General features: G+C 37.5%; 1 protein-coding gene across 3 annotated transcripts in view; it reads left to right on the top strand.

The window, feature by feature from the left end:
• ENTHD1 (ENTH domain containing 1) overlaps window positions 1-25223 on the top strand; it is a 71718-nt gene extending 46495 nt beyond the window's left edge. For all 3 annotated transcript variants that reach the window (XM_007420015.4, XM_025174976.2, XM_025174943.2), the window contains exons 6-8: window positions 2997-3123; window positions 12303-12749; window positions 24453-25223. In XM_007420015.4, coding sequence (XP_007420077.3) covers window positions 2997-3123; window positions 12303-12749; window positions 24453-25066 — 1188 coding nt within the window. In that variant the 3' untranslated portion in view covers window positions 25067-25223. The remainder of the gene's footprint in view (window positions 1-2996; window positions 3124-12302; window positions 12750-24452) is intronic.
• Window positions 25224-27127: the final 1904 nt, after the last annotated feature.

Genomic DNA, 27127 nt, shown 5'->3' on the forward strand with positions numbered 1-27127 from the left:
CAAAAACTTAGGTTATTACTAGATGGCAGCAAAGAGTTAAAGAGTTTTTCTGATGGGATATGCCTCTGAGGGCCCTGCTTCCAGCGCATGGTATTGCTGCTGAGGCAATGACTGATTTGGGAGCACAGCAGGGGAGGATGTAGTACAGCAGTGGCAGCAACATTTCCCTCAATCCCTCCCTCCGACTCTCCCCCCTCCTTTCTTTCATACTCCTCTTCTTACAGGACTCTTACTGGGGACCTATGCTTGGGTTACCTTGCCTGAGCTGCAAAAATCTGCATGATGGCTGCAGAAAAATACAGAAAATTCTTTTTGCTGTCATGTAGTAGTCATCTGGAAGTTTACAGCCCAGATCTTTGGTTCTGCCTGTGCAGTCAGGTATGTTGTATGTGTAGGGCAGATGGCAAGGGGAGTGCCTTGTAGCAGGCCCCCTCTGCTGCAGGTCCCAAAGTAGCTGTTTCTCCTGCCTTCTCTCTATTTATGCCTCTGGGATCGTTTCAAAAGCTGTGGTTTAGAAAGAGCTGAATTCAATTTCCCCATAGCTACATGTGTGGTTAAAGTGTTTTCTGTACCAGACTGAGCACTGCTTCAAACACCTGTTGTTTTTCTACTACAGAAAACTGTTTCAAGCTCTCTTTGAAACAGTTTGCACTGTGGTCTTCATCCTATAACTTTTAATTTTTCTTACAAAGAGTAAAAAAAAATTTAAATATTTTCTGCTTGAAATTAAGAATAATTCTATCTCAGTTGTGCAACATTTGAGGATGTGAGTTTTTATGAAACATGGAAAATGTTAAAAGTGGCACATTTATAAGTGAGTGACAATAAATACCATTTTTAGCTACAGAAGCAAACCAAGTGTTAGTTTTAGATATGATTTTTCACTAAGTTAAAATAGTGTGTGTGTATATATATATATATATATGTAATAGGTTTCCAAATGTACTGGGGACATATAGCTGTATAATTAATTAAATACCATGTCTACATCAAGTCAGTGTTTGATTTCTTGTACATCTGATCATGTTTTGCTTCTTCATATGAAAAGTGTTTCTTAAGAAAAAATGAAATATATGATAGTCCATCTAATTTGATGAAAATTAACTTGTAAATCCTTAGTTCAGCAGGTCTGTACTAGCTGAAGACATGTTCCAATAGATCAGATTCCTTTGGGCAGAGAGTCTCTTTAAAAAAAAGAAGAAATCAAGAGAATTTAAGATTTTTTTTTCCTTTCTGCTGATTTGCTACGCAGTGTAATGAGATGTTTTAGATTGTTTATTTCCCCACCACCGCCACATCTGATAACACAGAATATTGCTACCTGAAGCTTACATATTTTAGCAATGTAAAGTATTGTGAGAGCCATGAAAAGTATTGTGTAATTATAAATTATTAGTAATATGAAATAATATCTGTTGATTTGATTATGCTTTTTGTATTTTCTAAGTTATCCTGGAGCACAATATATTCTGTGGGAGTTTTATGAAAATTAGGATGAGAACTGGTTTGGAAAGTTTTCTTACTTTGAAAAAGGCAATTAGTTGTTTATAATTGTTGTATTGTTTTTTCCCTTTTTTGAGTGGTGAGTTCATTTTTATTTTATATATATTTATTTGAAATGGACTGTCTTTTTTAACATAATTGATCAATAATATTTAATTAAAAATTTTAAAAATGAAAGCTTTCTTACTGCTTCTCATTCCAGCACAGTTCTAAAATATTTCATGCCAAGTTCTATTTATTTCAGCTTTCATATGCAAGATTGTATAGATAGTTACTCAAAAAACAATTCTTCTAGACAAGGCTTCGATCCAAAAAAACTCATAAGCACATGGATCCAACTCAATCTGTATTTATTTTAAATCTTGAATACTCTAACCTTCTCTACATAAGCAGGAAGCATTTGCATTTCTTTAGGAGATGTTGATATTTTCATCAGGTGGCAATTCTTTATACCTCATGGAGTGCTACTCCAGAAGGTCACTGGAAGGGGGTTCGAAAAGCCCACAGTATACAAATAACGCACTACTGAATGCATGGTAGGCTGCAAAACATTATGACTTATGTTTGACAAAAGTGGGCACTAACCATTCAGGAAGTACAGCCAGTGGCATACACACACACCCATCATTGGTGGCTCATAAGTGATGGAACGAATGGCTGACAAGCAGCTGCATGGCCGGGTATGGCCTGTTTCCTGGGCACCCCATGACCAATCAAGCAGATAAAAGGACTGGAGGTGGTTCTAAGTGTTACATTTACATTTGGTAGCTGTTCACTGGAACTCTCAACATGAGGTCCAAAGAGGTGTCCATGAGAGTGAAGGAGGCCATCATTAGGCTGAGAAAACAAAATAAACCCATCAGAGAGAGACAGCAAAACATTGGGAGTGGCCAATACAACAGTTTGGAACATCCTGAAAAAGAAGGAATTAACTGGAAAGCTAATTGGACTGATGAAACCAAGATTAACTTGCACCAGAATGATGGCAAGAGAAAAGTATGGAGAAGGAAAGGAACAGCTCATGATCCAAAGCATACCACATCATCTATCAAACATGGTGGAGGCAGTGTTATGGCATGGGCATGTATGGCTGCCAATGGAACTGGGTCAATGGTGTTTATTGATGACTTGACTGGTGATAAAAGCAGCAGGATGAATTCTGAAGTGAATAGGGCTATACTTTCTGCTCAGATTCAGCCAAATGTTGCCAAACTGATAGGTCGCCACTTCATATTGCAGATGGATAATGACCCAAAACATACAGCAAAAACTACCCAAGATTTCTGGTCCTGACTGTATATCTGAAAAAAGGTATCACGTAGCAAAGCTGAAGTAGATCTCTGTATGAAACCCTAATTTTGATTCATATATAATGCAGTTTTGAATGTACTACCCATTTGGTTAAATGCTGCAAAATAGTTCCTCTTTTGTACATTCTTCCAATATGCTTTCTAACTCTTCCTAGATTAATTTCTATTTTTCTTTTGTATCAGGACTTGATCATCTTTAGTGAGGATGAATCCTGTCCTGCAACTGTGCAGTCAACATTTCCAGCTACTGTCTGTAAAGAGGAATTGGCAAAAGGCACAAAGGCAGCTACTAATAACTCCTGGAATACAAGTATGTAGAAAATAAACTGAATTTGTACTAAATCGCATATTCAGTAGTAAATAAGCCAATTGGGAGTAAATGATTTATTACATGCAGCTCCCATTTTTCCCCTAAGAAGCTCATATGAGGTCACTCCTCAGTTTATTCTCTCAGATGCAATCCAATGAGTTAGGTTTTGTTGAGAGAAAGGGACTGGTGAATTCCATGGTTGCATGAGAACTTGAATTTGTTTTTCCCTGATCCCAGTCTCACACTTAACCACACAGAAAGATATGGTAGGTTCAAACTGCATTAGATAAAAATGCTTTTAATGCTATATATTTGACTTTGAGGTTCTACAGTCGCTCAGAATCCTTGTTGTTCAGAATGCTTGAGGTCATCCAAAGGCTAGCAATAGACTATTTATTTACAGCATAGATAAATGACTAATGGAATTTAATGCTTGAAAATGTTTTGATGATCATTAGCTTAGCTTGGCACATTCTGTGCCTTCAGAAATGGTTACCATAGAAACAACAACAACAAAAAAAACCCAGGTAGGACTTCAGCTGTGTGATGTTATTAATAGGGAAATAAACTGTTGGGAGAGTGAATTTAAAAGAGATAATTTTATTTTCCTATCAGATCTTATGTCCTAGGAGACAAAGGACATTTGACCATAGATCTGAAATGTCCATTAAAAAATCTGTAGGTGATGGAAATAGACACAAATCAATGTGAAATAGAGCATAAATTCATCATTCTGAAATGCAGTCAACATATGGACTGGGAACCAAATGTTCATCTCTTCACTGCTGTGAATACAATAGCAAACAGTCAAGCAGCATACAGTTGGAAAGTAATGGGCTTTACTGCATATTTTTCTGTAGTTATCTTGTCAAAATGATAATCACATACAAATTTGTAGCCTAAATTAAAACTGAGTTATTTCAGGATCAGATCTGCTCAAAATTAAGTCAATTTATATAGAAAATTGAAGTTTCAGCTGGGCTTTGTCTATTCCCACACCTGCAAATTTGTCTTTGCATGTTTTGCTGCGACCTAACGCAAGTGCTTCTAGTGGCTTGTCTCTGGACACAATTTAGGACACATCTTAGAAACTATATAATATCAGGATGATTCTTTCCTAGAAAGAGACAGTATTATGTAGCATATGGAGAATGTTAAAATGAATTAGAAAACTAATGATAGGAAGTTGTAAACCTAGTGAATGATACTTTCTACAGACCTTTGATATTCAGCCTCTCTAATGCAGGACAAAAAAAAGGCAAGGCTGTTATATTTATTTCCATGTACAAGGCTAGTTCTGACTGTAATCCTATATCTAGCTGCAGTGCCTATATATACTAAATTTACATGGCGTCTTTTCATCTTGAGAAAAGACTCACATAAAACAACAGAACTGTTTAAATCAGCGTAATATCATAACTGTTATATACCAATATAGTCATTCACCTCAACAGCAAAACTTAACAAGAACAACATATTGTTACCTTCAATGTCAGTGAGGTTTTCTTATGTCTCAAGAGGAAGCTACGCTAGCCATTTTTATTGGGCAGGTATTCTGTTTCACTGATGTTTTTGTATAAAGATCCATGCAGCATTTCTCAGAGAACAATAATACTGTGACAAGCAAACTTCTCTACATGCTTTCAGGGAAAAACAGCTTCTGAACTATAAACTATTGTTCTGTTAGGATGTTCTGAATACATTGTTACTGTGAGTAATAGTACGTAGTTGCGTGTTGAATTGGAAAAAAAATTTCTGAGTGGAAGAGCACGTTTCTTTCTCTTCTACGATGAAACAGATGAATATAGGCCAGTACCATCTCATAGTATAATTATGTTGCTTTTCCACAAGAATAGGGCAAAACTTCATATAAAGTTATCTTTTTGCCAACTTTCCTAAAAAAAATCTTTAGTGGAGAACCAATCAAGCCACATCCTATCATTTCTTTATGTGATTTCTTCTTCCAACAAAACTTTTATCTGTAGGCCAGGCATATCTTTGTTGAAAGAAGAAAGGAATTCAGAATTAGGAATTGCAAGCAGCAGTAAGCACAAATCATAACTCACTTGCTGTTTTGTTAAAAAAGATGACATGTTCAAGACAAATTTAATAATGTTAATGAATGTGCATCTTCCTTGAAAGAGTATAGTTAAATAATAGTACACGTTTAAAACAGGCCAGAAAAAAGTAGTAATCCAGGGATATTCATCTTAGCTGTTTTAAAACTAGCTCTCCTTGGAAAGAATTCCACAAGGGAAACAGCTAAAAGGCTGGAACTGCATCAGACTATTTTGAGATCATTTACTATTTGGGTTTTTAAAAAAAATCGTGTACAGTGTGAGCCAGACAATGTGAACTCAATACAGAGAAAAGTTAATAATATACAGAAGCTTTAAGAAAGTTGTGTCACAATTGTTTTCTGAAAAGAGAAAGGAACTCATAAGTACCTGCAGGGCTGATGTGAGGATTATTCTAGGTATCTGTTGGATTATATGTTAAATAATTTTACCTTTACAGCCAGATTCCAACTCCAAGTGAGTCTGAACAACTTTATAAAGCCCTACATGGTGTAGGACCATGTTACTTGTGGGGCCAGCTTTCTCCCATTGTTTCTGCTCACCCCACCACATCTAGCACAGAGGGCATGCACCAGATCCCTTCTATTAAACAACGTCATCTTGGTGGACCCAGGAGTTGTGTCTTCTCAGTGGCAGCACCTGCCTTGTGAAACAGCATCACCCTGGATATCCAGATAGCTCCAAACTGTTAGCCTTGTTTTCCCAGGCATCTGGGCCAGGAAGTTAGGCAAGCTCTGTTGTTGATGTGATTTTATGATTGGTTTGTAGTATTCACCTTGGGCGTCATGGACTAGTGTTTGCAACTCTTGGGTTTTTAACCTTTGTACATCACCCAGAGTCATGCTGTGAGATGAGAGGCCATGTAAGTTATTCAAATACATACATACATACATACGTAAATTTAGGAGTACAGCCTTACTTTATGCAGATGAAGAAGTTGCACATGGAAGATTTTCCCACTGGCTTTACAGTGCTTATCCTGCCCCTTCCTCACAATTCATAGAGGAAGCACACTCAACAAAGCGTGTTTTTTTTCATGGTATGAAAAGTGCATAATGAACTCCTATCCTATAGATTGTGGTGGTTGTGGGGATCTGTTCATATATGAACATTGTACTCAGAAAGGTTAGATCATATCCAGGAGGCATTTTTCACATATTCTTCTATATCTTATACCTGTTATGTAACTAAATCATACATTAGTTAGAAAGTAAAATTAAAATAAATATTCCCAACTTAGTGAGTCAGTTTGCTCTAGTACTTAAGGTGTTGGACTGGGAGTGTGGAAATCTGAGTTGCAGTCCTGTTTTGGGCACATTAGTCAGTTAGTTGTCTATGGGGCAGCTGCTCTGTCTTAGCACAAGGGAGAAGGCAATGGGAAACCACCTCTGAAAATGCTCCAAGAAAACTGCAGGGACTTATCCATGTAGTTGTCAGGAATCAAGTCTGACTAGAAGGTGCAAAAAGAAAAAACAAATTCTGACTCAATATTATTTGTATGTTGAATGTTGGTTAAAAACTTCCAAACAAGAAAGAAACTTTACTTTGGTCAATGACCAGCATATAGCAAGATAAACTATGGTAAAAACAACCAAATGCACAATAAATGATCCATATAAATATGAATAAAGTGAATAAAATATAACATTATGGCTTCCTAACAATAAGAGCGGTTTAACAGTAGAACCAATTACTTAGAGAAGTAGCAGCCGCTCTTTAATTGGTTTGGTTCAAGAGGGGGGTAGACTGCCATCTATCTGACATGTTTTAATTGGGATTCCTGTGTTGAGCAGGGGGTTGGACGTGATGCCCTAACTGGCCCCCTCCATGATTCTATGATTTTCTGTTCCATTAAGATATTCTCAGTAGATATTCAAAGGTCATTTTGGTATTATCATCCAAGACAGGGCCGTTTTTACTCATAGTTCTCCTGCTAAATACCATGGGAAGGATCAGGGACATCCACAGTGGGGTCAAAAAAGCCAATATGGTAGCCACAACCATGCAATCATGATGTATATAAAAAGAGTGGAGCTTTGATCATATGGTTGTGGCCACCATATTGACTTTTTTTACCCCTACCCTGCAAAAATACCTGGGAAGGATCCTGGTGTCCTCAGTGAAGAGTAGATCCCATACTAGTCATTGTTATTGTTTCAATGTGCCCACCCAGAGATAAACAGTTGACAAAGGAGAGGATATATTGGCTAAGGTATAAAAAAGATTGAGGAGATACATAGACAAATTAAACCATAGCATCCTATGCAGCAGTCATAGATCTGTGTTGCCATTTCTTCATGGCTGCACATGTTGCTGGAAGTAACCACGTGGCCCAATCCATCCCACTTTCCTGCACAGATGCAGCTTTTTCCTGAGTATTAGTACTGTAGTTTATAGAGAATATACCTGGGCATCTTGAGAGGTGGCAGTTCAGGATATTAAATGGATCTCCATGCTTTGGACTTTCCAAGGCATTAGTAAAATCAACATCATTCTTCTTTCTTTGAAAAAAAATCTATAAAGGCAATATATAGATATTTTGACCTGTGGAACTTATAATTAGTACATAAACTATATTCGAGTTTTTTCCATTATATTCCTTTTGTAATCTCTTGTTTTATTGTGGAAAAGGCTTTTCCAAACTGATTCACATATAACAGATTTAGGTCACAAAAGTTTGATTTGCCTAAGTGTAATTCATTAGGAACAAGTATCAGGTGTGCCAAGTCTAATTAAAGATCCAATTGGCTATGCCAGTTATAAGCCCAATGGGAAAGATAAGAAGCCACCATAATTCCTGATTTTCCTCCCTTGAATACTCAGAAAATGAAGTTTTATTCTGCATTACTAAAATATGCATGGTATATTAACTTTCCTCTGGGTCTCTTCAGGGAAGACAAGGAACTGATAAAGATTTCAGTACTTCCCTCTGAGATTAGTGGGAAACGAGAAAACTCAGAAATGCAGTTCTCTTTCCTAATTCCTTAAGCAACATAATGAGCCCTGCTTACACTATTTACCAGCTGAATTTGCAAGCCATCCCTAATCAAAAGTTTGCTTTTCCTTTGCATCACTCTTACCTGCTGCTATTTGCAATCTGTAGTCTGGGACTCAGATGTTGTAATGAGGAGTCAATCTCCCAAACTAAAACAAAAGCAAAAAGCAAAGCCTAGGAAGAGATGTAATGTTTCGTCCTCCAGAGCAATGTGGCAAAGACCTCTTTTCCATTTATTTTTGTTTTTTGTATTTTGCTATTTCACACGTGCCACTGTGAAATTGCATATGGCAGCATGAGAGTGCTGGGTCTGTATTGAATGGTAGACACAGGTTTTTCTGCGCATGTGGTAAGACTCATTGCTTGCTATGTCAAAACCAACTTTTTATGAGATGGAACACAAGAATCTAACTGAAATAGTAATTGCATCTTAGTATTTGTTCTTTCCTGATCTTCAGATCAAGAAGTCAGCAAGAAATAGTTGAGCTTCCCCCTATCAACTCAGTTAGTCTTGTTTGCCTCTCAATTATAGGTTTTTGAAACCTAAAGCTTAGGTGGAAAATGGAGTACAGTATATGGTACTTAGTACTTTTCTTCCTTCTTCTCCATACTGTGCTCTCATGGTGGGCTTCAGTGTTAGCCCCTCTTTTCACTACTATAAATTCCTCTATGATACTTCCTAAAAATTGGCTCAATTCCATCACTCTCCCAATATATAAGAAAGGAGACAGATGAGATACTGCCAATACCATCCAATTAGTCTTCTCTCTGTAATTAGTAAACTTTATGCTAGATTTCTCTGCCACAAATTACAGGACTGGATGTATTCTGAAAACATTATGGTGCCAGAACAGGCAGGATTTAGAGATGGACATTCTACAATAAATCAGTGCCTAATGTTACATCATTTGGCAGAGAAATAGTATAAACTTGAATGGAGCTCTTTTTGCTGCCTTTATCAACTTAAAGGCAGCCTTTGATTCCATTCCCCAATAAAAACTTTGGAGGAAACTAATTCAAAAATTGATTGTTGAGGTCTTAATTTGATTTCAGGTAGTCCCCAGTTTAAGAACAAATTCCGTTCCCAAGGTCTGTCCTTAAGTCAAATTTGTACAGTATGTAAGCTGGAACAGTATTATTGTATAATACTGTAAAACTAGTATTATGAACTCAAATCATTCTGTATTTAACTTGAATTTTGCTATAATAGGCTCCGTTTTTAACTATGGGTCATTCTTAAACTAGGCATTCTTAACCTGGGGACTACCTGTATACAGTTACTCTGTGACACCACTACAAAGGTTAAAGGCAATAATTTTGGTGATCTATCCCCACCCATAAAGGGGTTAAGCAAGGATGTATAATAGCACCCCCCTATTGTTTAATCTTTACATTAATGATATTGTTCAAGCTTTTGCCAAGCCAGATTTCCATCCTCCGCCCCTCACCCATTGTCCAATCCCCATTCTTCAGTATGTGGATGATACAGCTATTATTTCGGTTTCAAAAATTGGACTACATAAAGGTCTCAAGGAGCTTTCAAGATGCTGTGATAGAGAACACCTCTAAATAAACTACCAAAAAATGAAAGTTCTGGTTTTTTCCAGGAGATGCTCTGATAATCCATCAATCTGGTCAGTTAATGGCAGACTTATTGAACAGGTGAAATTATTTAAATACCTAGGTATTCACTTCCAATATTCTGGAATTCCAGGGTCATTAAATAAGACAGTTAACTATGAAAGCTTAGAAAGTATCACTAGTGATCAACAAATTTACTAGTTGGTGGGGGAACAACTTTGTCCCTCCAGCAATTAAACTATTCAAGATCAAAGTTCTTGGAATGCTGCTATATGGATCTCAAATGTGTATTTACAAAAAATTGTCAATCCTTGAATGTATACAAACAAAATTCTTTAAATCAATAGCACACATCCCATACTTGATTTCTAATACCATTACAAGATTAGAACTTGGTTATATCTCATTCGAGGCTTAGGCAAGATTATATTGTCAAAGATTCTGGGAGAAACAAATCATTTGGGGAACCTCATTGGTACATCTTGTTCTATATGATATACATTAATCTACTCTGAAAAAACAAATAGTCCAAGATCTGAGTCAGTGTGGACTGTCAATACCAGCCCTGCTTGCTTTAGGCCTAGAAAAAACTTAAGCTGAGGGTATAGACATTCAGGTAGACAGAGCCAAACCTTTCCATCTCTCATACAGACAGATTGGTCTCTCCCTTTGCTTTCTCCCCTTGAACACTCCTCGATTACTTCTATAAGATTCTGTACACCCCACGTAGAAAGGTCTTCTCCTGAACTTGTATAGATGCTCTCTATACTAGGGTGAGAGCTGGTCGATACGCCTGCCTTCCATATGAAGATTATGTATCTGCTCAAATATAGAGGTTGAGTCTGTTTTGCACATCCTTTTAAAGTGCCCACTTACATGCACTGGCAATTAGAGCGAATACATCTGCTCCTTAGTTTGATAAACTCCACTCATGATAAGGAGATTGAGGTGTTCTTATTAAATGACCAATACTCAGATGTTTGAAGGCAGTAGCAATATTTTTACTTATAGCCTTAGCTTATAGAAACTGTTTGGTCCCTTCTATGCAATGTTAACTTTATAGGGTTTCCCCCTTTTAAGTGTGTGTGTGTGTGTGTACTTATACATGTGTTAAAGGTGTGCTGTATTTTTTAAATTCTGTGACTTGGTCTTAGATTGTAAATAAATAAATAAAGTGCTCTCAGATGCCCCATTTCCTTCTCACCTCTGAGAATTCTTTTATCTATCTGAAATTTGTACTCTATAATAAGTTTTTGAATAAAACTATCATACTGATTTCTGGGAAGAAAACCTCTCCTAGATGATTAGCATTTAAATAGGACAGATAGCCTTTAAAGCCTATATTATATTCACTAAATCAGTGTTCATTTTAAGCAAGAAAGATTTGAATACAGTATTATTACAGCTCATAATGACAGATATGGAAGTGTAGTTACACTGATTGGTTATAAGTCATTACATGAAGCTAGCCTTAAAATAACAAGATAACTCCAGGTCAAATGAATTTTCCAGTGGCAAAATTTTACAGCACATCATTGGGCATAATTATAGGACATAGTTTATTGTAATAGTAGAATTGTCTACTTAACTATTGTCATTGGTATATATTCATTTATATATATGGAGAGAGAGAAAAAATGAATATAATTAATTGACTCTTTCCAAGTCTTAAAAACTGTTTCCAAAGGATTCACTGAAGCTTGGATAATTGCCATGTCAGAACCAATGTTGTTGACAACATGTCCACTGAGAGCCCAAGAATAACATTTTGGAGCCACTAGAAAATTATATTACTTACACATACACACACAGAGCACATGATCCCATCTCATACATTAAATCTGGTGAATTGTAATTTAAAAAAAAAATTAATTCCAAGATTACAATTTGTATATTCCTAAAACACCACCATAGTTCAACACCATGGTCCACACTGCAACTTTTCTACCATGCCCTTAACATCCCCACCTCCTTTTTTACATTTTTTTAAAAATGCAATAGCCAAAGTGAAAAAGAATTCCATTAAGTTTCCTGAGGTATTTTGTAGCTATTGGAAGCTTTAGTAAAGTTATTCTGTCAATACCTTGATTTCTTAAATAATGGACCAATGTGGCAGAAATATTTTAGATAAAGTCTGCAATCTTGTAGCTTCTGGGACAGCATCCTAGAGACCATAAGAAAGATTTGATTGTTCCCCCTGAGTTTAGAAAGAGGTCTTAAATTTTGAAGGAAAAAAAAAATCTGACATTACAAGAAACTATTACAATCTTGCTATTTCATCTTATAGTTTAGCCATTATAAATATTTCTAGTTACTTACAATATTCTTAAAATCCTATCACTGCCTGAAGAAGCATAGTCATTTTCATTTTTTATCTGCTGCATGTGTGAACTTTTATTGTTTTCTATTATTTCTGCTGCTGCTGTTGTTATTATTAAGCTTTATTTTAAGTCACCTTCACACAATTTGGTAAAAATGGAAACTATTATAATTAAAATTATTAACCATTTAACTTCTAATTACAGGTACTGTTTTGAGTCCATCAGAAAGAAATCCACTCCCTTTGCATAAGTGGGATTCAGGCAGAAAATCGAAGAGTTCTGTTGTTTCCAGAGTTATGCTGAAATCTCCTCCAAGGAGGCCATCAAGCGCAAATAGTCACCAGGTTGCCACAACTTTGCTTGATCTTTGGTCATCCAGTCCAGAGGAGTTTACTGCTATTAACAAACAGCAAATCCCCAAGTCTGATTTGGCTTGCTGTCATACCAGGGCCTCTGTTGAGACCATCTATAAGTCTCCCACCTTTCAAACCTTTGATCCTCTCGGAACCCCTATAACAAATACCCTGAAAACCTCTCCAGCTTCTCAGCGATACTGTGGGCCTAGTGTAGCTAGCTTGCGAAACCTCCACTTTTTAACACCAAGCATTGTAGAGGCAGCTGGTTTGAGTGGTCATCCCGCCCCCAGACCAGGTGAGTTTCTCATTTCCACGTCTAACTATGGCTTCGCAGCTCCCATTCTCACTTTGTAGTTTTGCAAAACCATCACGCTTTTTAAATAATACCCAGAAAAATGGCTTTCACTCTATACACATGTTAACATACTGCTTTGGCTACCTAGCCCTTCTGATAGTTATTTTATAATATAATAATCTATTTCTATACAGGTAGTCCTCACTTACCAACCACAATAGGGACTGGCAACTCTGTTGCTAAGCAGCACGGGTATTAAGTGCAACATCATATGACTGCACCAACTTAGGACTGTTCTGGCTGCGATTGTTAAGCAGATCACTGCAGGTCGTTAAGCATGAGTCACAAGACCATGACTTGCGACTTCCTGCCAGCTCCCCCATTGACTTTGCTTGTCAGAAGCCAGCTGTGAAGCTCGGAAATGGAAATCATTTGACCATGGGATGCTGCAACTGTCATAAATGTGTGCCAGTTGCCAAGTGCTTGAATCGCAATCACATGACTGCACCGATGCTGCAACAGCTGCAACTTCGAGGACCAATCGTAAGTCTCATTTTTCAGCACCATTGTAACTTCAAATGGTCGCTGAACGAGGACTACCTGTAGTTAGAATTTATTCTGCATAAAATGGACTGAGGCAATAGCAACTAGGTTTCTTTACAGTAATGAAATATATGAACTGCTGCAGCCCTTAGTTTCTTTGTCATAGTACAAAACCTCTTCAGCTAAGAATTCCCTTCAGTGGCAAAAATGAGGTATAGTATCTCAAATGAACTTGTAGGTTACCAAAATCTGGGCTACCATAGCAACACAGAGATACAGAAAACTGTTTGCTGCCATCTTGTGGTTATCTGCATTTTTGCAGTACGGATCTGGTAGCCAGTTTTAGCTACACTGTAGATGAGCTAAAAAAAAAAGTTCAACTCTTGAATACTGCTGTGGTGGGAAACCTAAAAACAGATCTTTCAGTGCTAAAATTCACTTGGCAGTTTGTTCCATTTTTTTCTGCTCCTCTATTAGCTTGTGAATAGTAGGACTTGGTTATGAGTAAAACAGTGAGGCTACTTGAGTCCCTGTGAGTTGTGGAAGTACTTACTAATAATAGTAGGATGCTACCATATCTTTTCATGGAGTGGTTTCAGGACTATGTATTTGTGAATTGTTCTAGTGGCATGAACTAATCTCTCAGTTCAGTGATAATTTTAATCACTCCATATAATATTTTATATATAATACAATATATATAATATATAATATTATATTCATATAATATAATAATTTAATTGTCTTTAATTCTGCTTTTATTTTGCGGAGAAGAGGGATTAATAACATACCGTCTGTATAGACAGCATATAGAATGACTCTTTTCTTAAATCTTATTTTTAAGGAAGCAAACTGTAAAGGTCCAGTTTCCTTATGAAGCTTCAGCAGAGTTAGTCAGTGTTGACTCTTAGTGACCAGATAGGTAGATTTTCTCCATGATGATCTGTCTCTAATCTGGTCTTTCAGATCTTCCAACGGTGCCCCCATCACCACTATAACTGTGTTCATCCACCTTGCTGCTGGTCATTCTCTTCTTCTCTTTCCTTCCACCTTTCCCAGCATTAGAGCCTTCTCTAGAGAGCTAGGTCTTTGCAGAATGTGTGCAAAGTAGCATAATTTGACCCTGCTCATTTGTGCCTTGAGTGACGGTTGATTTGTTCAATGATCCATTTGTTTGTTTACTTGACTGTCCATGGAGGAGTCTTCTCCAACTCCAAAGCGTCAATACTCTTCCTATCCTGCTTCTTCAAAGTCCAGCTTTCGCTTCCATAGAGTATCACAAGGAATACCATTGCTTGCACTATTCTGAACTTTATAGGTATAGATACATCGTGGCAACTGAATATCTTTTTCAAGGCCTTTCTGGCTGCCCTACCACATGCTAGTCTGCAGCATATTTCTTGACTGCTTGTTGCTTTACTGTTGATAGTTGATCCTAAAAGACAGCAATGATCTTCATTGTCAATTCTAAGCAGAGTTATTAGAGCCTCTAATTAATCCTCCAAAGCAATGCTTATTATTTTTCAACTTCTCTCACCTCTTGAATACAACAACTTTGAAGCAACTCATCAACGTTTCTGTGTTCAGCTGTGGTAGTACGTGCACCTGTGCTTCCTTACAGCAAGTTATGACTAGAGCCATTAAACATTGCCTGGCTCCTGAAGCAATCTTTATCTAGCCTGACTTTGTGCCTGTTATGGGCTTGTATGGATGGCTGGGGTCTTTCAGCCATCACCTAGAGCCCCTTGGTGCTGAATCTGGCCCATGGACAATTCAGTTTTTATTTATTTAGTTATGGTGTGTGTGTATACACGCACACCATCTAAGTCCAACTGGACTCTAGGTGGTTTACAACATATGTAATAAAATATAATAATACAGTAAGATAAAATGTAAGTAATACATAAAATTGCCCAATTCAACCATATGTTTCCAACCCCTCCATTCCCAACAGAAAACAACCCCAATTCTCCCTTCCCCACTTGTCCCAGTTTCCTTATGAGGCAGAATTCCCAGTTGCGTCAGAGTTGGTAAAATTGTTCTCTTAGTCCAGGGAGCAGGCTCTCCTCCTCAGTTTTCTAACTCTTGCTCAGAGAACCAGTAGTTCTGTTCTTTTCTCTATGGTTTGTTCTCCCACCTTCTCCTCCATTACTATATGTAGGAAGAAGAGGGCTAAGACTGCTCCCTTTTGTTCCACTTGAATAGGATCAGTTTCACTCAGTCTCCTACCTAACTGGCCTGGCTGTCTTGACTTCTCTGCCCTATTTTACCCCATAACCTGCAGTTTACATCCCAATTACTGAGATCAAAGTAGTTTCCATCAGTAGCTTTTGGAATAAACCTTTCCCCAAAATTCTTACAGTCCATGAGCTCCACGTAGTTTCATTTTTTCTGCTTCCAAGTTCACTGTGGTCTGCTTTCTCATGCAGCCACTTTATGTAGGCCTCCCCATCACCTGGGCTTCTTTGTCTTTTGACGGAAGCAAGCTGCCATGAATCAGCTTTTTCTTGGAGACAAAGTATTAATCAAATGTTCAGAAGACAAGGAGACAGCCACTATTATCTGCAATAGCAGATACATAAGACTTTAAAATGTGCTCTTCCTTTGGCTGTATGGATACATGAGGATACACATGAGCTAGATTTCTCCTTATGTATTTGATTTTGTAGTAATTTTGTAGCAGGAGAGCTCCTACTAAATCAAAAGATAGGGAAAGTTTCACCAGGCTAAGCCTCCAAATAGTATCCCCCCAAGCTTTGAACAAGCCCAACCCTGCTGTCCTTTACAGGAGTATTGAGGATCTGGCTTTTCCCTGAGGTTCTGGATCAGGTGGTGTCCGCCTGAATGACATTTTGTTAACAGAGTTGGGGTGTCTTGTTTTCCCGTGGTTACAGCTGTCTTTATTTATTGGCTTATTGTTGGGCTATGTTTTTAATTTGTATGTTGCCAAAAGCTGTTGTGAGTTGGGCAGCATCATACATTTAATAGATAGATAATTAATACATAATGCAGACTTCAGGCTTCAGGTAGGAATTCTGCTTACACTCAGGAATCTCAAAAGCTGCATTTGCTCTTTATAAGAGACTTCCACTTAAATAACTTAGTTTACATTTACTTTGTAAATAAATATGTATGTGTTCACAGTGTAAAGCCTCTCTGTCCAAGACTACGGTGTTTGGACTGCAGAAATCTGGACAACCACTAGGTGACAGCAAAGACAAACTAACTAACTCTCTATCGCCATCTCATGGTGGTTGTGATTTTTGCCGCCCATATATAGTAGCCCGTTCAGCTGAAATAACTATGAGGTCAACCCTGATTTGAAGAAGTTTAGTGTCACCTTTCTAAAGTTATAATAGTAAATATTAGATAGGAGTAGCAGCCAATATAATATGCAATGAAGTGGCATGGTGATTGTAGAAAGTTTCTTTGTTTAAATAATGAAAGAACTTGAAAAACAGCAATATAATACTGCATTTCAACTGAATTTACATTACTGAGTTACTGAATAATTAACATTTTCTCAGTCAGAATTCATGTACACTATCAAGGCAAGTACAACTCTGTGTCTGTACAATTATTGGACAAAACTAGGCAATATTTTAAATGCATGTATACATTTAATTTGTCTTCTTGTCTGCTTATTTCATTTGCAGATTATAAGGCCTTTAAGTCCATAAGTTATGATGATGCAAAAAAAAAAGTCTAAGCAGTTTTCTACACAGTTAACTGTGTAAAAGATATAAAATAATATATCAAAATATATCCATTTCTCCTATTACAGTGTTTAAACCAATGTGTGCAAAGCTCCTTAAACTAAAGAGACAGTTTAGCTATTCATACATTAATGTTAATGAAAAGTTACTTTTACATTTTTAGTTACATATATTTATGCTTTTACTATTTCATTGTCCTTGCCTGAGTATCTTTGGCCCCATCCCTCTGCCTAATAGCACCTAGGGCTATGTTTGGAAGCCCATTTATGGATTCTGCATCATATATTGCATACTGTATGTGTAATTGGAACAGCAAATCTGCTTTTCTCAAATCTCATTCTTCATACAATATTTCTGATCTTTAATTGTGTAGCTCAGCTTAAAGATGCAGTTTTCTCTATTCTTGTATCATGTTTTGAGGAAGCTGTGTCCCTCTACCTATATACAGATGGTATAAACCTTCCGTGACTCCAGACCCAGAATGCTCTGTAGTTTATAGAGTAAGAATCTTCCATAGATGGTTGAGTTTTCTGCTAATAATACCCCAAAGAAATCATGACTTATTTTACAAGCAGTAGAAAAGACTGTAGATGTATTTAGCTTAACAAAGACAATTATATAGTAGTTGTTACAGCTGTTGTTATAATTACGACTATTACTAGAAGCCCAATATGGTACACATGACTCCTCCTAGTCAATTTTATCCCACTCAATCCTGAAACTTATCAGAGTGAGAGGCAGTGATTCCCTCTGCCCCACCCCCACCATCTCCATGAGCTTTACAGCTCACTGAAATTTTAGCGTGGATCAAGCAAAAAGTACTCTACCATACAGAAACATCAATTGCTTGTTCAGATCCAGTAGACTTGGATTCAGATTCCATCTCTTATTTCCCCACATGTGTATCTCTTCTGGCAGAATTTCAGATACTAAAGAAAAGACCTGAATTCTAAAAAATAGATTTTTATAACCAATACTTCTTAACATCACATATTCAGTAAACTTAAAAGTTTCTCTATCCATGCTGGATATGATAAATAACGCATGTGCATACACACACAAATGCCATTAAGGTGAATTCCTAATTTGCCAATGCTGTGCAGGGATATGCACTGTATGTTATATTTTGGTCAAATAGTAATAATCTTAATAGAAGAGAACATATGTAGTTCAGAGTTGAACTGTGGAGTCCTTGGGGTTCTCTGAGCTTGGTTGGTTTTTTGCAGACGTTTCATTACCCAGCTAGGTAACATCTTCAGTGTTAGAAGGGAGTGGGGCTTGCTCTCTGTTTATATAGCTTGCCCTGTCATCATCATCATATTTATTTTGGTCATTGACCAATAAAAATAGATACAATAAAACAGACAACAATATTACCCCTTTCATCAATAACTACTAGCAACCATTTGTGGGCGAAGCTTACACATTATGTAGCAAAATTTTGCAACTTTTAAAGAAATAGATCTGTCTTGATTATTTAACAAATAATGCAAGTAAAAATTATCGGAATGCCTGGGGAATTTAAATAAAAGAGGGGTCATCAGCTGAAAGTGAATGTCCCTATAATACTGACAATACAAAAGAACATGGACCGTGGTTTCAATGGCACCTGTACCACAGGGGCAGTATCAAATATCATAAGGGATTTTCCCGTATTTTCCTTCTAAAACAGCTGTAGGGAGAGCGTTAAATCGAGCTAAGGATAAAGCTCTCCTGAATTTTGGGACTGTAATATGATACAAGTATGAGACTGGTTTGCTCACTAGAATTTGGTTATTTGCAATTATATTGTGGGTAAAAACAGCAGTTTCTGCTTGGCCTTCTGTATCTAAGATCCCTTGCCTTAGTAGTGACCTTGCTCGATCAAACTCTAAAGTCAAAATGTCATCGTTGGAAAACCCATAGAGACTCAGTTTCTTTTGGATAGCTGTTTTCCAGGTCGTCTCAAAGTTATCTGCCAGTATTAGATGGGTCAGTCCACTGGGGTTATGGTGTAATTTTAGCTAGTGGGTAAAGATATTAATCCATAGATTGATTTCAAGTGTACTGACTCCTGCTTCCCGTCGGAGTACTGCATTTGGAACACAGCTGGGTACCTGGAAGATGTTTCTTAGAAATTTTGTTTGAACTCTTTCCAAGGTAATCATGTTGTTGTATGGTCCTAATTGGGCCCCATATAACAGTTGTGCTCGAGCTTTGGCTGCAAACAACTTAATTGCAGCAGGAATAAACTGCGCTCCTCTGGAAAAGTAAGAGGTTTGGATGGCTAAGGCAGACCTCTGGGCGTTACGAGTTACATAGTCCAGATGGGCATTTCTATTTCCTGAGGCTTGGAAAACAATCCCTAGATATTTGAAGACTTTAACCTGCTCAATGGACTGCCCACCTAAATTCCAACTTCTTTGTTTAGGGCGTTTAGAAAAAGTAAGGATCTTAGTCTTGGTATAATTTATTATTAATTCCTCCTCGTTACAATAATCTATAAGTGAGTGAGTTCAAAGCTCTCTTAAGGCCAATAGAGGTTAATGATAGAATTACTGCATCATCAGCATACAATAATAAGTTAATATGTCTTTGAGCTAATTTAGGGGGGTGGAATGTAGAATTACTTAAATAAGAAACTAATGAGTTTATATAATAATTAAATAAAACTGGGGCCAGTACACATCCCTGTCTAACTCCCTTCTTTACAGGTATTTCTTTTGTGCCGTGGCCTTGAGTGCTGCACCTAACCTTCAATCTGGTGTTCTCATGGATTTTAATAAGCAGCAGTAATAGGCATTTATCTATTGTGGAATTTTTTAATTTAAGCCACAGTTTAGTTCTAGAAACAGTATCAAAAGCTGACCTAAAATCAAGAAAAGCTGCATAAAGAGATTGTCGCGATTTATGAGTGTACTTCTCAACTAAATGTTGCAGGACCAAGGCATGGTCCAATGTTGATCGTCCTGTTCTAAACCCAGCTTGTTCATCCTTTATAATATTTTCAGATTCAAGCCAATCTAGTAATTTCTCCTGTAGGTGTTTGGCATACATTTTACTAATCTGGTTTAACAAACTGATTGGGCGATAGTTGGCTGGATCATCCCTTTTACCCTTCTTATATATTGGTATTATAACGGCCAGACCCCAGTCCTCTGGTATCACAGCCAGACGATCTATTGCTGTGAAAAGTGAAGCTAACACAGGGATCCACCAATCCAGGTTATTTTTTATTACTTCAATTGTAATGAAATCTGCTCCTGGGGCTTTCCCTGGTTTAAATTGTTTGATTATATTTCTGATCTCCAAGTGTGAGACTGGGGGCCAGTAGGGGAGAGAGAAGACATCCAACTCTAAATCTGCCAAGGAATTTTCAGCTTGACTATATAGGGTAACAAAATATTGCTCCCATATATTGGCTGGTATATGCGGCAAGGAACTATAAGTATTATCAGAAAAAGATGGAGCTACCATTCTCCAAAAGAGGGCTGGAATTTTTGCACTGGCAGCCTCTATCAAGCGTTGCCAGGATGTCCATATGGCTTCCCTTTTTTTTTGACAGATTAACTGTTTGTACTGTTTTTTCAGTTTCACTAGCTCAGAGACTATACAGGAGCCAGGTATCTCTTTATATAGCTTGAAATGATAATTTAAAGAATCCCAGGCTTCATGGCATTCATGGTCAAACCAAGCATGCCATGACCTTAGGTCATGTCTTATTGCAACTGGTTGTGGGGCAGTTAGCAGAGACAAGAGTGATCTAGCTAGACTGTTAAAGTTGGCCAGTAAGGTATTATCTATCTTGCCATCCACTATTGCTGAGTAAAGTGAATTTGCTGGTTCCCCTCTGATAAAGTTAGTGATTTTTACTGCTTGTTGAGAAGTCCATTTAGCACGAATGGGGCAAAGATAATCAGCCACTGCTGTAATGTGGAGCTTGCCCTGTCAGTGTTGGTGGGGGTGTTGTTTTCTCCTTGGTAGTTCCTTGATTATGCTGTTGTTTACTGCTTATCTGGGTGTTGATTGCTGGTGAGGAGGTGTTCTGGTCTTTTTGTTTCCTTTTTATTGTCTCTTTTGAATAGTGCGTAGATGTTGTTTATCTCTATGTGTCTGTTGATGGCTGACTTGTCTGAATACCAAGCTTCAGGAATTCCCTCATGTTTTTGGATTTAGCTTGGTCTAAAATGCTGACAGTTTCCCAGTTGAAACTATGATTAAGTCTGTCCATGTGTTGTGAGATTAAGGAGTTTTCATTGTGTCTTCTGACTGCTGGTTGGTGTTCATGGATGCACTCTGCTAGCCTTCTGCCTGTCTGTCCTACATAGTGGTTGTTACAGTCCTTACACTGTATGTTGTAGATGACTCCTGTTTTTTCTTCTTGGGCTACTGGGTCTTTTAGTTTACTTAAGATGTTTTGGAGGGCTTTAGTTGGTTTGTATGCTACAGAGATGCCATGTGGTTAGTCTCTTGGTTGTTTCTGAGATGTTTCTGATGTATGGCAGTGTTATCCTTGTCATAGCTTGGGTTGGTTGTGCTGTAGTAGGTTGAGTGGTCAGGCACTTTTTGATAAAGTTGCATGGATATCCATTTTGTTGGAAGATGTTGCAGAGGTGGTCTGTTTCCTTTTTCTTCTGTTCTGGGTTGCTGCAGTGTGTTTGCACTCATTTGAATAATGTTCTTACACAGCTCCTCTTGTGGGAGGTTGGATTGTTGCTTTGGTAATGGAATACTTGGTTAGTGTGGGTTGTTTTTCGATAGACTTGTGTTTCTAATTTGCCATCATTTCCTCTGCTGATGAGGATATCCAGGAAGGGTAGTGTGTTGTTGTTGTTTTCCTTCTCTAGTGAATTTTATTCCTTTGAAGATGTTGTTGATAGTTTCATGTGTCTTCTCTAGTTGTTCTTTTTTTATTATGACAAAGGTGTCATCTACATACCGGATCCATACTTTTGGTTGCATGCGTGGAAGTGCTATAGTTTCTAGATGCTACATTACAATCTCTACTATGAATCCTGACAGTGGTGATCCCATGGGTATACCTTTGATTTGTTGGTATATTTGTCCATCAAACTGAAAATAGGTAGTGAGGCAGAGGTTGACGAGGTCGATGATTCTGGGTATTTCAATCTTGGTGTATTTGGTTAGGTCGGGTGTGTTGTGTAGTACTGTTGACATGGATCCTTTTGCTAGTTCTGGGTTTATGGATGTAAAGAATGCTGTGATATCAGATGCGATCATAATTTCATCTTCATCTATTTGTACATCTTTATCTATTTATACATCTTTGATTTTCTAGAGGAACTGTAGTGGGGAGTTGATAGAATATTTGCCCCCTCTGTGAGATGTCCAAGCTTTTTTGTCAGTTCTTTCACTATGTTGTATGTTGAGGTCCCTGGTAACAATACAATTGGTTGGAGAGATATGTCAAGATTGTGTATTTTTGGTGGTCCATAGAAGTGTGGGAGGATGGGTCCACTGCTTTTCATCCAACACTGTTCTTCTTTTGTGATATAGCCTTTCTTGGTTAGGTCGTTAAGGGTTCTCTTGATCAGGTTGTGTAGTTTCTGTATTGGGTTGGTGTTAACTGGGATGTAGGTTTCTTTGTCCTCCAAGATTTTTTTGGTTTTTTGTATGTATTGTGATTTATCCATGATAACTCTGGCCCGGCCTTTGTCTGCTGGGAGGATGATGATGATTTGGTCCTTCTTTAGGTTTTTGAGGGTTGCTCTGTCCTCTGCTTTGAGCTGGTTCTGATTCTGTGTTCTTCTGATCTGTGGTATGATTGTCTGCCTTATGTTTTCTTGGGTCTTTGTGTAAAGTCCTGTGATTTTAAATGCTGCTCCTAAGGCTGCACAGAATTCTAGCTGATTGGCATTGTCCATGCTATAGTCGAGGCCTTTCTGGAGGATATTGTGTTCTGCAGTGGATAGTGGTTGGCTGGACATGTTGACTACCCATTCGGGTTCCAGTACCTCTTTGTTTCTGGGGTTTAGTTTGAACAGTTTAGTTTGGTTTTTTGTTTTTCAGCTTGTCTTAGGGATATAGTCTTGATGGTGGTTATCAATATATTTGTGTGCTCTGGGGTCATGGTGTCTTCCAGTGGTTCCCTGAGGTTGTCTATGGTATGCTGGTATTTGTTGAGTCTGAGGTGTGCATCATGATCAATAATCGTATCATTTTACAGCCGCTTTGTTGCACTATTTTCCATCCAGCTGTGCAGTTTATTGGAGGTTTGTATTTGATGCTGGTGGGCAGGGAATAGTTGTTCCTTGGTGGAAGTTTGCCTGCATGCACAACACATGGACAGACTTAACCATAGTTTCAGCTGGGAAACTGTCAGCATTTTAGATCAAGCTAAATCCAAAAACATGGGGGAATTCCTGGAAGCTTGGTATTCAGACACGTCAGCCATCAGCAGACACATAGAGATAAACAACATGTACAGACTATTCAAAAGAGACACCTCCTCACCAGCAATCAACACCCAGATAAGCAGAGATTCACACCAGGATTAACACTAGACAATCAAGCAGTAAACAATACCCTAATCAAGGAACTACCAACAGACAGATAATCAAGCAATAAACAACAACCTAATCAAGGAACTACCAAGAAGAAAACAACACGCCCACCAATGCTGACAGGGCAAGCAACTGTATATGAACAGAGAACAAACCCACTCCCTTCTAGCACTGAAGATGTTACTTAGCTGGGTAATGAAATGTCTGTAAGAAAACAACCAAGCTCAGAGAACCTCAAGGACTCCACACTAACAATCTGTTCAGACATTTTAGAAAATCACACAGTGATTCTAATTCAAGCTAAGAGGATGAAGTCTCCATTTTAAGAGTACTTCTTTTGGAAAGTTTAAGTGTCAGTGATGCTTATTCTAAAAGAATTTGAGTTGATGCAAAAAACGTAATGTTCACAGATCTTGAAAAAATGGAAAGTAATTTCGTTTAGTGCAAGAAACAGTGAAATACTTGTAATTTTAAATTCTGAATTTATTTGGTGGAATAAATTATTTAAATGATAATGTATTTCTTCATTTACATCAAATGTTGGTAAGCTAACCATGCTGCATTTGGAGCATTCTTCCTTACTTAAAAATTACTATTTTGTTCATTATTGTTCTACATTTCAGTCAGCTGTGGCACATGGATCTAACTTAGGGCTGATTCATATAGCTGATTTCCATTCTGTAAAAGCAGGCCTGGTCCTTGACCATTGTGAACCATTTCCAGCTCTGACTAATGTCTAGGAATTTGCAGTCCAATCTTACTATTTTAAACTCTGTATTCCATTGTCTTAATTGTGTTACTTATTTAACCTGGTATACGGTAAATTAAGATGCTTAAATTTATAATTACCAAAACTTAAAAGAGTATTAAATATGAATACATAGTTTTGGCAAACAATGAATAATCTTTTTTTGTATATATATATGTATATATTTTTTTAGATTCTGCCAGCTCCATTGGAACAACTTCTTCCTTTTCTACTTTCTCCATGTCATCCCCAGAGTCAGCGGTACCAAACAACACCCCTCAGCCCCATTCCATTGCACCCCATGGCCCTTCATATATGTCTTCACCACATGGATTACCTTCTATTTTCTTTAAAGATCTCAAGGAACGGATTGCACATTCTTTTTCTCCTTGCCCAGTGTCTGATGTAGATGACAATGCTAGCATTTTAAGCCTACTACCTGATAATTCAAAATGTTCTGTTGAGAAAAATGATAGCTTTAGGAGCAGAACTTGTCGCATTTCTGGTGAAAGTTGGGCAAACAATTTAGTGGAGAACGTACTTTCTGGACCTAATCCTGATGTACCTCCTGCCACAAAACTTCCTCCTGCCACAGATCTTTTTCCTTTGAGTGCTGAGGAAAAAAACATGACCATTTTGGAAGAAATAAAAAATGCAGTTTGTGGCCTGAGAGGGGACTTCTGCAGTGTGGCACAGGAGTTACGTACTATAGGTAGCGAATTGGCAAATATGGTAGTTTCAGTTCAAAGTATGAACCAATTTTTTGCAGCTCCCCAAACTGCTAAAGATGACCTTACTGAAATGTAGTTCTCACATTGGCTCATAATGAGGGAGTTCGAGAACAGTTATATATTCTGTTTTACTAATGTCCTTGCCATACTTTGGGGTTTACTTGAACAAAAGCAAATGCTTATATGTATATATATACACACATAATATATGTACCTGCTATATTTTTGCTGTGGAAAATAAATTGTGATTTACATCTTATTCTTTTGCAGTGGTGAATGTTTCCATTTTTTTTTTTAAAAAAGTAACTACTTGAGTATATGAAATGCTTATCTCTAAGGTAGTCTGAAAACAACGCATCATCTCTTTCGGCATGAAATATCTCTAAGTGCTCCTCAAAGGAGTAATTAGGATCAATTGGATTGAGCAGTCATTAATATCCTGAGCAGTACCTTGCTATGTTATGTCCTTATCAGTGGGCAGAATACATAAATGCAGGTTGATCATGCTGATGAGATGCTGTTAATTTACTGTTGATGAGTTAATTGCCTTTCTCTGTTTCTCTGTTTTTACTATGTAGTTTTTATGTTATTCCTTATTATTATGCTTCAGTTGTATTTGTTGCCCAGAGTCACTGTGTGAGATGAATGGCAATATAAATTGATTTATTATGAATGGATGATAATGACTTAATAATTAATTAATACATCTTGTTTGAACCCAAATGGAGCCATCCATGGAACTCCCTGTCCATCCTCTGTAGATTACTTCCCTTGCTCTCTGAGCAAGGTGAGAATGTATGTCTTCACAGTTAGCCAGTTGCAAAGAAAATCCTTTGAAAAGGGCTTGAGGAAATGAGTGAATACAGTATGTGTCTACAAAGCCATTCTCCCTCCACAAAAATAAAATAAAATGCAAATTATTACCCACCTACCCCCCCAGCATCCTCATGATGTTGATCTATCTGCTGCAAACCCAACAGATATTATGCATAATTAGAGTAACCAAGCTGGATGGGAAGTGGGAAAGACAATTTCTTTGGAAACTCACACTGTTTTACATCTGATTTTTGAAAGAAGAAGGGATTGGAAGAGGTAAGGCTGATTAAGAGCTCTTCCATATGAATGGAAGAGAACTTTACTGCTATATTGGCATGGTGATTTAACTCCATGGAGGATAAAATCAAAACAATGAACCTACCTGCAAAGCTGTAAAGGAAATGGAAAGTTCAGAGGGAAATGATCTCATTGGTCCTCACCTCACCAGAGGGTTAACCTTGAGAAAATGAGAAGTATTTTGGGATGTCCCAAGTTTGAATTATCTGGAAAGAGAATTGAGGAAAAACTTTTTTTTTTTCAAGTACAGGAAAAAAATAGAATAGAGAAATTGTAATAATGGATTAGGAGTGCTTTGATGACTACATCAAAAAGATGGCATGTATATTTGGCATTAACCAACCACTCCAGTGTCATTTTCACTCAGTTTTATAAGAGGCTTTTAGCTCCAATAATGGAGGAGGAGGAGGAGGAGGAGAAGAAGAAATCACTAATGCAAAAATACTCTTATTCCTCTATGCCACTATCTAAAATTCCCTTCCACCCATTAAATTATATACTGATAGTGTTCACCAACATTGTTTGCAAGTACAATGAACGGTCATGTGAAGGTGTATACATAACCTTTTGGGGATAAATGCCTGGCTAAGAAAACTACCTGGTAATTTGGAAATGACCAAAAGACAATTTTCAAAATGTTAGCTAGACACATTGATTTAAGAATCTTTAGCATGGGAAGTAGCACTAGATGTGCTGTTTTTCCAATAACAGTTTAAATGCTATGTAATAAAAGAGTCATGGGGCAATAAAAAGCTAGTGTGTTTTCCTTTGAAAAAAATGGTGTTAAAGGTGAGGATAGAGATAATTATTAAAGAATGGACAATGCAGATATGTTGCAACCTAACAAGCAAAACTTAGAGGAAAAAAAAAGAAATGTGCTAACTTGTAGAAAATATATGCCTATTGCCTTATAGACAGACAGACACAATAAACCACCTCCAAAGGAAGCATCCTGTGGGTAGAATTGTCCCTAGACCACCTCTTCACTCACAGCAGTGAGATAGATGCAACATTGTGAGATCAA

The sequence above is a fragment of the Python bivittatus genome, unplaced genomic scaffold, assembly GCF_059951505.1.
Source record: "Python bivittatus isolate LINGU-HERP-01145 unplaced genomic scaffold, Pbiv_v1 ctg000330_np1212, whole genome shotgun sequence".
Lineage (NCBI taxonomy): Eukaryota > Metazoa > Chordata > Lepidosauria > Squamata > Pythonidae > Python > Python bivittatus.